At 39.6% G+C, this 11,794-nt stretch overlaps 1 protein-coding gene across 1 annotated transcript in view; it reads left to right on the plus strand.

Annotated features, from left to right (window-relative positions):
- tacr1a (tachykinin receptor 1a) overlaps nucleotides 1–11,537 on the plus strand; it is a 47,547-nt gene extending 36,010 nt beyond the window's left edge. Inside the window, 1 exon segment of the mRNA XM_061278330.1 lies at nucleotides 4,551–11,537. Coding sequence (XP_061134314.1) covers nucleotides 4,551–4,935 — 385 coding nt within the window. The 3' untranslated portion in view covers nucleotides 4,936–11,537.
- The last annotated feature ends 257 nt before the right edge of the window (nucleotides 11,538–11,794 follow it).

The raw sequence follows: 11,794 nt of genomic DNA on the forward strand, positions 1-11,794 counted from the left end.
GGTCCTGATTGCGCTGACGTGCTAGGGTATAAAAAGAAAATGCCACCTTACTTGAGTCACTAAATACTGCATTTTAAAGTTGCTATTATATCTTATGTTTGACGACTCCACATGATTTGCACAGCTGTCAATATTCAGTGCTACCGTAATATTGACATTGTAATTATGTGTTATATTCCTTTTGTTATTGTTACTTGTTTCTGTAATATTAATGTGGCTCAAACCTGGACCCTGGAGACAATTTCTTTCTATTTCTAAACACAATTGAGCAATGAAGATCAGTCTGTTCGGTGCGCACTAACATGAACAGAATACCTCCTTAAAATTATGTTAAATTGATTTGCTAAAAAATATACATATTCATTATTCTTTAATTGATTCGAATGCTGGAGACAAGTATGTATTAGGTACGCATACCAGTGTAACTGGTGGTCGTGTTCCTGCGGCAGCAGGCTATTTTATTGGCTTAAAACAAGGAAATGGGCGTGTGCAGTGGAATTCTTGGCTGCATCGCTTAAAGAAAAGCCTCCATCTGTCGACCAATCAGATGACAGCAAAGTTCAGGCGTGCTAACCAGGTTGGAAAAGGTTATGACGAACAAGTCCACTGGGACTGTCCAGCCTTGAAAGAATTGCAGCTACACAGGGTGGAGCCAGGCTGTTTCATGGTAGAACCGGTGCAATAGAAAAGAGGCTTTATAGTGCTTCAAGGTTGTCCCAAACGTTTCTACAGATAGTTTAATTTACTGCAGTGGGGGTTTTTTTTCAATGGCGTCATTGCAGACGACTCATCCAAACATAAATTACGGTCTTTTTCCGTGCATAATGCGCCCCCGTGCATAATACGCACCCTAAAAATGGCATGTCGATGCTGGAAAAAAGCCTGTCCCCATGTATAATACGCACCCAAATTTTGACTCTTACATAAGTCCGTAAACTTAAAATTATTTCAGAAAAAATATCATCTTTGGGAACAACCGGATGTTATTCTGCCGCTCAGTATCACTGCGCATGCGGTAGCAAACTCGATAGCGAAGAAATGTTTCGGATTTGTGTCGGGTACATTGTGACCACAAACGAGCAGATGATCGAGCAAGCGTCTGATACGAGAGCATTGTGTTCGTATGGAGCGTGTTTGAAGTGAACAGCCGAGAAGAAAGGAACAAGGCAAAATGTTGTGAAATAAAATATTACCTGTAATACGCATTTAGGTAGAGAACTGTACTCTCACTCTTTATATAGCTGACGTGTCTTGCGTATCCGTTCTGTGCATCGAATCCGAATTTCCGCCGCCGAGTTTGAATATCTAGCGCCATCTAGGTGTCGATTTTTAAACTAGTACTGTAATGGCGGCCTCCATATGATATCCGGTCTGCGATGGAGATTAAAAAACAAACAATATTTGACAATAACACACCATCAAGGATTGCACCATCGCATCAAACGATGTGTCGTCAATTATGAATTTTACCGACTAAGTGTGTTGGGCAGGATGGCTGAATCTGATGCGCGATTGACAACAAACAAGAAGAAAGGTGTGATTTTAAGTTTTTTTTCAAGGGAGATTTTCTTCAAAAATTGTTGTACCCATGCATAATGCGCACCCCAGATTTTAGGACAATAAATCAATTAAATTATGCGCATTATGCACGGAAAAAGACGGTATGACTATTTTAGTCAAAGGTAGACCGAAATGTTTTTTGAGGTCCGATTCAGAATATTACTAGCCAAGAAGACCGATAACCGATATTTGGAGCCAATATTTGCTTGCATTAAAAGAAAAAAGAATGGCATCAAGCTGATAAAGCAAACTCCCAAACTTGACTTTGTTTACACGACTGAGCATATTTTTACTAAGCAGATTCTCCAATTAGCAACATGTTCAAGGTTGCTTCAATCTTAGAAAATATTGTGGACAGCTTTGATTTAAAATACTAGCAAAATGTACAAGGAACAAATCTTTAAGTAGTACTCGGGAATATACCTTATTAAAGTAATTTTGAAATTGTATTTTTACCAATTAAATGTCCATGTAAGCGCTTTTGCCGGATTTGTTGGTTTAATGGTATGCACATAGAGAAAAATGTATGTGACCATGCCGTGGAGAACTCAATTCAAGTTAGGTGGGCTTAGCACGTGGCAATTTAAGATTGCGGCTGATAGCTTGACTTCTCCTAAGTACGCGGCATTGTTAGTCCTTCGTACTTTATAAGTTTGTGGGTAGAGCACCAATGCAGCCCTATGTACTTTTTCCTGCTTACTGCACAGTACCTAATCAGATGATGCTATGGGTGGCCATTGGAGGGAAAATAATTGCTTAGTCGCCATCGGATGGTAAGAAAATTAGCTGGGGGTGGTTGATATGTGCCAAAATACTAGTAATGGTCTATCGTGAAAAATAAACCCTGTTACTATTACTAAGCAGGTCAAGCATTGGACCGTATTAAGATTGAAAGAACCCTGCAGGACTGTTTTGCTGCGAAAGACTGGAATGTGTTTAAAGATGCAGCTACCCTGGAGGATAGTTTTCTGCATACCATTATGCTGGCTATGTGACTGGGCGCATCAGCATTTGTGTCAATAACATTGTGCCCCAACCAGAAGCAGTGGATAAAGTATCATGCTCCATTTATGGTTTCTAGCATTTAAATCAGGTAATGAGACAGAGTGCAGTGCTGCTAACTACAAACTGAGGAAATCCTTTACATCAGCCAAGATATATAGTACAGAGAGAAACTGGACAGCATCGATTCCGCTGGCGACTCCATGGGAACGTCTGCAACACATTGCAAACTACAAGACCACCACCACCATCATCATCATCATCACCACCACAGGCATCCTGCCAGATGGACTTCACATCTTCTTCAAGACCTCCACCTGGAGCACAGAAAGGAGGCCAACAAAACCAGATCACCCTCTAAAAGTCCACCCAGGAACACAAAGCATTGATAATGTCAACCCCTGCTAGACAACAAGGCCTCTGCAAGGCCTTGTCTGGCCTTTCCAAGAAGGAACTTGTCCAGGAGCACTAAAACCATCTGCCAACAAGTTGGTGTTCATTTTTCCCCTCTCCTTTTGCCAAAGCACTGTTCCCCCACGATTTTAAACATTCACCATCCGTCTTACGAAGCAGCATCTCTGTGTGGAACACCAGAACGACTGCTAAAAGCTGGGAAAATCAGCAAGATTCCACTGCGCTTTCTGGAGAACATCTACCCCCTCACAGGAGGGCTGTCTCCCACATCAAAGACCCCTCTTACCCACTGATTGACAGGAGTAAGAGCATGCAAATGAAGCGTACACGCAGAAAATCTGTGTGTTGGTTAGCACGTCCGCCTCATAGTTCAGAGGTGCAGGGTTCCATTCCAGGCTTCCTGTATGGAGTTTGCTTGTTCTCCCCGTCCCTGGTGGTTGTTTGTCTATACGTGCCCTGCAACCATTTCAGGTTGTACCCCGCCTACTCCCAAAGACTGCTTGGAATAGGCTCCACAACCCGAGAGAAGATAAGCGGTGAGGAAGATGGAGGAGTGAATAGATTATCTATCAATTTACAGGCAACAGAACAGATTTAGAGCAGACTAAACCCAATTAGGCTAAAAAGTACAACGTGCTCAACTGCTCGCACTCAGTGATTGAATCTCACACCATGACAGAAAATCAGCATGCCTGTCACATGGATCTTGCTTGACAAAAGAAGACAGATGGTGCATGTTAGATTCAATCTACCCTCTAAATGATGTCTTTCTTCCACCTGTTAACTGTATCAGTGTTGTTTGAAAAATTACATTTCACATTTGGATGTTTTCACTATGAAATAATCTGGAAATATATGAGAGCACTGTTGCAAACTGAGATTTAATCATCCTTCATAAAACAATGATTGCCTTTCGTCTCTGCCAGGTCAGATCCTTATAAACAAATGTTATGGTTTTCTCTTTTATCTTCCATCTGAAATATTCAGATACAATCATGAACATATTAAAATTTTAAATTTCCCTCTTGTTGATTGTATGTAAATTGAACGGTTGCTCTGGGTTTATGTGGACGAAAGTGAATAGTAGTAATGTGTCACGTAAACAAAATCCTTGGTTGAAATCTGGGCAGAGACACGATAAGCAAGGTTTCCCATTTTTGTGCTTGTTCAGTTCATGCAATGAACATTGTGATGAAGTGTGACTATGTCCATACCAAAATAAGTCAAATCAAATGAACATTTTCCTTTTCTCTTCATTCACTTATCTTCTCATTATATTACACGTTTTCCTCGTGACAGCAAATGTTTTTCTCAGATAAAATCTGACGTTTGTATCAGTGATGGGTCTATTCTTTCGTTGCTTGAAAATGTTAAGACAAAACAATTTCACTAATTGTCATGCAATCACCAGAGAGCTAAATGACTGAGTTTGCAAAGGATGTAGAAGAAAAAATGAAACAGGAAATAAAAACAAATGTTATGATCCTTAAGCCATTAACAAGAATGTGTACCTTCTGTTACTTTTGTGGCGATGTGTGGATAAGTAAATTAAGTTGTCTATGCTTCCCCTACAGGTTCCGTGCAGGTTTCAAACAAGCTTTCCGCTGCTGCCCCTGTGTCCCTCAAAGCTCCTACGAAGGCCTGGAACTCAAGTCGACTCGCTACTTTCAAACTCAGACGAGCATTTGCAGGGCAAGCCGAATGGAGACCACTGTGTCTACTGTAGTCCAGGTGGGCGATGAAATGAAGCGCTCTAAGGTCAAAGTCACGCTTGGTCATGGGCCTGATGAAACCCTCATTGGGGCAGAACCACAAAGCTGTTCGCTGGACCTTACATCAAATGGTTCTTCCCAGAGCGTCTCCAAAACCACAGCATCTAATTTCTTCTCATATAGCAACCTCCAAGAGCAGACGTTAGACACAAGTCACTTTTTGTTAGATAGCCAGGAAAGAATGTGAGTCAAGGCCTGCGAAAACCTTTTACCCTGAATGAGAATCTGAGAATATTTGTTCACTCAACACTTTCCTATGTGAGACTTGTGCCGTTACCGTTTAGTTTAGTGTTAAAAAGGAATGATGAACACATGACTGCTGTAAACTGAAGCATATGTGGGGCTGCCATTTTTTTTTCACAGCTTCTGCTTGTCACACCAGCTCTGTCATTTTGCATGGAAGGTTCACACGTTCTCAATCCCACCAGTCTAATTTGACATTGAGTTCAAACATGAGAACAGCACGCTGCTAATCCACATTGTTGTCTGCTAAGCAGCCAACTGGATGAACTTGGATTCTTTTGAAAAGTGCTTTTTTTTTCCTTTTAAACTTGTCAATCACAGGTGGAAGACAGGTAATATCTTTCCAAGCAGGATTTTGGGAACACTCATGTAAAAAATGAGCGCTTGTCTTGTGGTCAAGGGACTTTCACCTGTTGCTGCTGAATGTTCTGCCAATTATTTGATGAACAGTTATGACTCATGTTTTACCAGGCTAAACACTGACTTGGAACAGCTGCTTTCACCATCGACAGGCTCCCCTGGCTGTGAATGTGCCTTGAGCAAAATCGACAAACACAAAGCAAGAGTTTCTGTTTTGAATTGTGCATTTCAGACTACCGTATTTTCCGCACTATAAAACGCACTGGATTATGAGGCGCACCTTAAATGGATGGCCCATTTCAAAACTTTGTTTATATATAAGGCGCACCGGATTGTAAGGCACACCTTCAATGAATGGCCCATTTTTAAACGTTGTCCATATATTTGGACACGCCTGCTGTAGTGGCTCAATATTGATCCATATAGTTTAAGGCGCACCGGATTATAAGGCGCAGTGTCGGTTTTTGAGAAAATTAAAGGTTTTTAGGTGCGCCTTATAGTGCGGAAAGTACGGTAGTTATAGAGGCGAGCTCCATTTCACACAGAAAGCAGATTTAAATGTTTTATTTACACCGTCTGTCAAACACACATCTAAATACCCTGCACCGCTTTTGCAGCATGTTGGGTGTAGTTTAATGGTTGAATTATAATATCAAGGAAAATTGGGTTCAAAACTAAAATCAAAAACAAATCAAGAATTCAAGAATTTTTTTTAACATATTGAACACTTATTTGAATTTTTATTTCTGTTTGTTTACAAAGAACAACAAAATCAAAGGTGGCTGCACCAATGTTGTCAACCTGTTCAAAATCATTTTACCCTTGGGGTATTAGACAAGTGCAGAAATGACTTAATGTTGTAGACTTAAAGTGCAATCTATTGATTTTTGCTGTCCTAGTGTATTTGCTTTGAACACTTTTCTGTGTCATCTAGTGTATGATGATATTGGCTTCGCTCGGTAGACGTTATTGTGAAAATTTGCACATGCGTCCTTCTCTAGTTGAGGCTCTAATGTAGAGTGATGCGCCACGCTGCTAAGCATGATTATAAAAGGACAAGGGAAACCGAGAGTCAGCTCGCTCTGCTGGAGTCCAGGAAAAAGACAGTTCGATAATGTGTGCTGCAGACGCCCACCGGGATCATTTAGGACCCTATAGGCTTCACGCATGCACTACAGAAAAGAAAGTAGCCATTGTGTGAAATGGCAATCTATATAAATTTGTCATGCAAATTCATCATACTAATTAATTGCCATAAGTGGAACTGGAACATTGATAAAATCTTATTTTTTCAGTGGTAAGCAAAGCTGATTTGTACAAAGAAGGATTTGTGGACGTTCACTGATTGGATTAGTGCTGGGTTTACGCACACATCCACCAATGCTGAACAGGCAACGTGTTGGGTTTTGTGACTTGTTGCTTGTTCGTATGTTTGGCAACACACCCACCTTCCCAAAAAATACGTACATACACACACAGCTACTATCACCTGTTGAAATGCATCAGATTCATTAACCCCGCGCTCCATCGAGTTCATCTCGTGATCTATTCTCAGCTGTTGTTTAAAATTCCAACGTCATCTGATGTGAAACTGAGAAGCAGATGCGAATCAGCACGACTCCTTGTTGTGTTACATACCTAATGGCAGCATCTTTCAACTGGAAGATTCCGGCATACTCTGCTTTCCAATCCACTGTAATGTATCAAGTGTATTGATGATGGTGTTTATATGGTCAAAACATTTTATTTGCTGTAAGTTTCTGGCAGAGACATTATGTTTAAGTGAGTAGCACAATGAATGAGCTCTTCTGCCCACAATTGTTTCTGCAACTCTCTGCTAATAGAATTGGATAAGTCAGTTGTAAGTTGTACTGGTAGAGTGTCCATCTGTCCTGAAAGATCACTTTGACGACAAGCTTTTATTATGTGTGTCTATTACACAATGCGCGTTCCAATTGTGTGACTGCACTGAAAGGTTACGATCACACAGCAGGTCAATTCAGATTTTTTTATTCATGCAATGTGTATTAAGGTTTTTTTTTTTTTTGAATCCATATGTATAAATTGCATATTGCATTTGTATCCAATACACACTTAGGTGACGCTCCTCCATCCTACACCATCATCAAAAGCCAAATATGCGGTTGAAGGGGTGTGGGACTTCTCAAAATCCATTTAATCCCACTTAAAAGTATAAAGTTGACATTTGTGAAGATAATTATAATAGAGCCACTGTGACAATTCATGTGTTAGGCGCAACAATAAAGTGAGGTCCTAGGGAGATGGAATAATTTGTCTCATTCGCCAAAGTATTTGTCGCTCCTCCTGCCTCGCACCTTTGTCAATCTCCTCAAATCCTGAACGGAATTCCTGGTGGGGTACAAAGCATGTAAACAGAGGAGGTAAGTCAAGGCCATTTACTTCCATAAATACTGCACCATATGACATGTTTTGTTTGTCCATTAATGACGTCATTTCGCGGACATATTTGTTTCGCGTTAGAAGTCGCATTTATTTTTGTAACTTGAACAACTGCATAATAATATTGTATTTAAAAAAAAATCAAAAGTTGGCTTCATGTCCTGCAGTGTGAACGTAACCCAAGGTGACGTTGGTGTGCACGATGCACATTGTACAGTCAAAACTGTGTTATTGAATATGGGTCACTTGAAAGTAAATTTGTTTTTTTGTTTGTTTGTTATAGCATACAATTTTAGGCTTGCAAATTTCTTTTTTAAAAGTTAATGTTTTTTTTTACATCCTTCCGTATATTTTGTGTTACCGCCGTTCATGGGTGGATATGGAACCTCTGGAATGTTACATATTGTAATTTGAAATATGGATTTTTTCAATTTGAGTCTCTTTGAAAATGCTTTCATGATAGTTAATGCTCACCCTGAGATAAAAATATAGTAACACTAAGCTTGACTTTTACCTTATACCCCATAGATGCTATTTCCATCAACTACAAATCTACATGTCCTCGACTGAACATGTGCAAGCTTACTTGGGCTTTGCTTTTGTGCTCTATTGTTTTGTCCATTATGCAAGGTGGCAGTTCATTAATAACTGGCGAAAGGAAAGATTGCAATGGCTATACAAGTTGGATGGACTTAAGTTGTCAAGTGTGACCAAACACTTTGTTGATTGCCTGGCGTGAGTGTACATTAAGACCCACCTAGTTAACCTGAAGCCAAAGTTACCGTATTTTCCGGACTATAAGGCGCACCTAAAAACCTAAAATTTTCCGAAAAGCTGGCAGTGTGCCTTATAGTCCGGTGCGCCTTATATATGGACCAAATTCCTAAATTTAAACTGTCCCGAAGCATTGTGTCATGAAATCAATCATAAGTGGCCGGCTGAAGACTATGAATCATGAATCAAAAAGACCACGGATCATTATTTTGTGATTATAAAGTAATTTGTTGTGTCTGAAGCTAAAATAAAAAAGATAAAATGGAGAATAATTTGATTTGGATTAAAAATCTGACATGATGCATTAATGGTGCGCCTAAGTCTGGTGCGCCTTATATAAGGACAAAGTTTTAAAATTGGCCATTCATTGAAGGTGCACCCTATAGTCCGGAAAATACGGTAACCTTTCTTCCAGTACATAAACCACGTATAAAAAATCTTTTGGGTGAAATTTGAGGATTAAATACACTACCTAACATCCTTTACAGAGAGGCCCCAACGCTTGACATTCTTGAAACAGTCGAAATGTGCATGATATAGATGTTCAATGTTTCAATCCAACTTTAAAAAGGAGCTGAGCAGCAAAATTTATAATGGATTTTTGACAAATCGTTCGTGAAGTTATTTGTGAATCCATGACTGGACCAATACATTTCCAAGGGCATCTACTTCTATGCCTTTCTGTGACTCTTCCTGCCGCTCTGATGATCATGCTCTGTAAACACTGGATTGGCATTGCCTTGTTAAAGAACAATAAGTTGTGTAAAATTCAAGAGTTGGACTCACATTAGAAGTTAAAAGAAAATGAGTTTACTTGTGTTCCAGTGCATATTATTTTGCTCCAGAAATTTCTCTCAAACGGTGACTATCCCCAAATTTTTCTTTCTAAGCGGATATACAGTATCTGAAAGAGCAATCTGCATTTTCCTTCATTTACCATGCTACTCTTTTTACAGTTTTTACAGTCCTCACACACTGGATGAAGTGTTTTTGTGCCCCTTGAACTTTCCTGTTTAAGCACGACTGTCGCCAGTAATTTATTCAATCTAGATTGAATTTATTCAATCTAGAAGTCCACCAAGCCAAGAAACAATATTTAGGCATCATTCGCATGACTGGATTGGCAAGCAAGCCTTGTCACCAACAGACAATTCCATGAAGAAGGATGTGGGACAACAAAAACGTAAGGGTTGTTCTAATTAGAATTATCTGATTAGACTCTGAATCCAATCTGGCCCTTGATGCCTCCTTTTCGGAGCGTTTGGACTCAGCTGGAGCTGGGCTTTGTAGTGTCCCTGACTGCTTGTGTTGTTGCATTTAAATGAGCTCTTAAATATGAGAATTGTTTGCTTGTTGATCCTTTGCAGATGGTGGGACCAAGTGGCTTCTCGGCTCTAAATTGAGCATCATTGACACTCATTCTTTGTTTGATCAGTACACTTTTAAATTTGAATTGCAACACACCCAAATAAAATTTTAAGGGCGCATTCAGCCCAATTTGATATACTGTAATTCTGTCGATTGTAGTGTTATTTGTTGTGTCTAAAAAGCCAAACACGATTGAATACAATTCTATCATTTGACCAAGTTGAGTGATGCAGGTGAGGATTCTGGGCCTTAAATGAATGTTAAATCAACTTTGTTCAGGAGCGCTGCCTAAATAAGCCTGCGGTAGGTTGTCTCTCTCCAATTCACACTGCAGACTAAAGGTTGTTGTTTATTATGGAGAGGCGCCAGGCAGGCTACCCAGCAGGGTGTATGGTCTCATCAGCGTCATATCTTCCTGTGGTTCTATCCATCTCTCGCCATCCAATCATGCTAATTACAGACTAGAAGGCAGAGAGCACAGGAAGATATGTCCACTCACGCACACGGTGACTTGGGTGAATCCTCCAGGTTGTGTGTACGCTCCACTGGATCAGTGTGTTTGTGTAATATTTTATTGGCAGGGTGAAACCTGCAAAAATAAGAATCAAGGCAGCGGGCAAATACATTTTCAAGGCACTGAAGGATTTTTGAGATTTCAACAACATAACATAACTTGTAAAAACAAAAAGGGAAAATAATTGTATAGTTAATGCACTAATACAAGTTAGAGATATGAGTCTGTCACTTTGTGAAATCGCTTGAGTTGTACAAAATCATACCTCGCTGGTGTTACCTTCTTTAACTGAAGCTACTTTGAATGTGTAATGTGGCTTGTGTGTTGTAAAGAGAAGTAATCTTGATATCTGAAATAAAAATACTTTATATGTATTGCAGTGAATAATTACAGTAATGTATGGTGTGAGCAACACCAAATTACTGATTGGTGACAATTCTGTGATCAAAGAGTAAGAATCAATAGTTTCTATATCAACATTTAGAAATACATCTTTTATATTCTTCCTCGGTCCATATTTGCAGAAGCAATTGAAATCATTCTGGGAGATTTGGACAATGTAATCATTTTTAAGGGATGTCATTTTTGTGACACTGTGTTCATTTTATATGTACATGTGACTGTACCACATACGTGTATGTGCAGGTACGTGTTATGGGTACGTGTTATGGACGCTGTTAGGAATCGGTGTGGACCTGCACCAAACCTGTTCCCGCTCCAGCATTGTTTTTGAAAACCTTGTCATACCCTTAAAGCTGCAAATGATCTCACTGACCAAACCATGCCTTTTGTTATCCCTTTTCAGGAGAATGTACTGTACATTAGTAAGAGAAGGAAATGTGAAAGTTGGCCGAGTAGAGATTGCGTGGTTACCATCATGCTTGTTGTCATCAAAGAAATGTAGCAAGTAAAAGTAACTGTTTCCTTAGTACTGTGATGGCTTTCGCCGAAACCACACCATCATTGTTGTTGTTTGTAATGTAAATATTACCTTCTGTATGATTATCAATGTTTTGAAATGTGCTCTGTATGTATACCCGCCTTCACTGTTTTTACTGGGCTGTGGTTGTTTTATGTGTTCTGTGGCAAAATATCAGGGTGTAAATGTGTTAATGTCCTCAACTATTTAAAAAAAAAAAAGAGATTACAGTTTCCTTTCACACTTCCAAATTGTGCTTGCATTGTCTTGTTTTACCTTGTGTGTGTCCGATTGCACAAAAAGCATTTAAAGCTGAACGACTTCCGTAATATTCAGATCAGAGTGGAAAAGATTTGTGATTTACTTTGTTGCTGAACTTCACACAGTGACTGATTTTTTTTATTTTTTTTTCCAAGCCTGACCTGCACAGGTGCAGGAAGCAAAGGA

The sequence above is a fragment of the Syngnathus typhle genome, linkage group LG5, assembly GCF_033458585.1.
Source record: "Syngnathus typhle isolate RoL2023-S1 ecotype Sweden linkage group LG5, RoL_Styp_1.0, whole genome shotgun sequence".
NCBI classification, from domain to species: Eukaryota; Metazoa; Chordata; class Actinopteri; order Syngnathiformes; family Syngnathidae; genus Syngnathus; species Syngnathus typhle.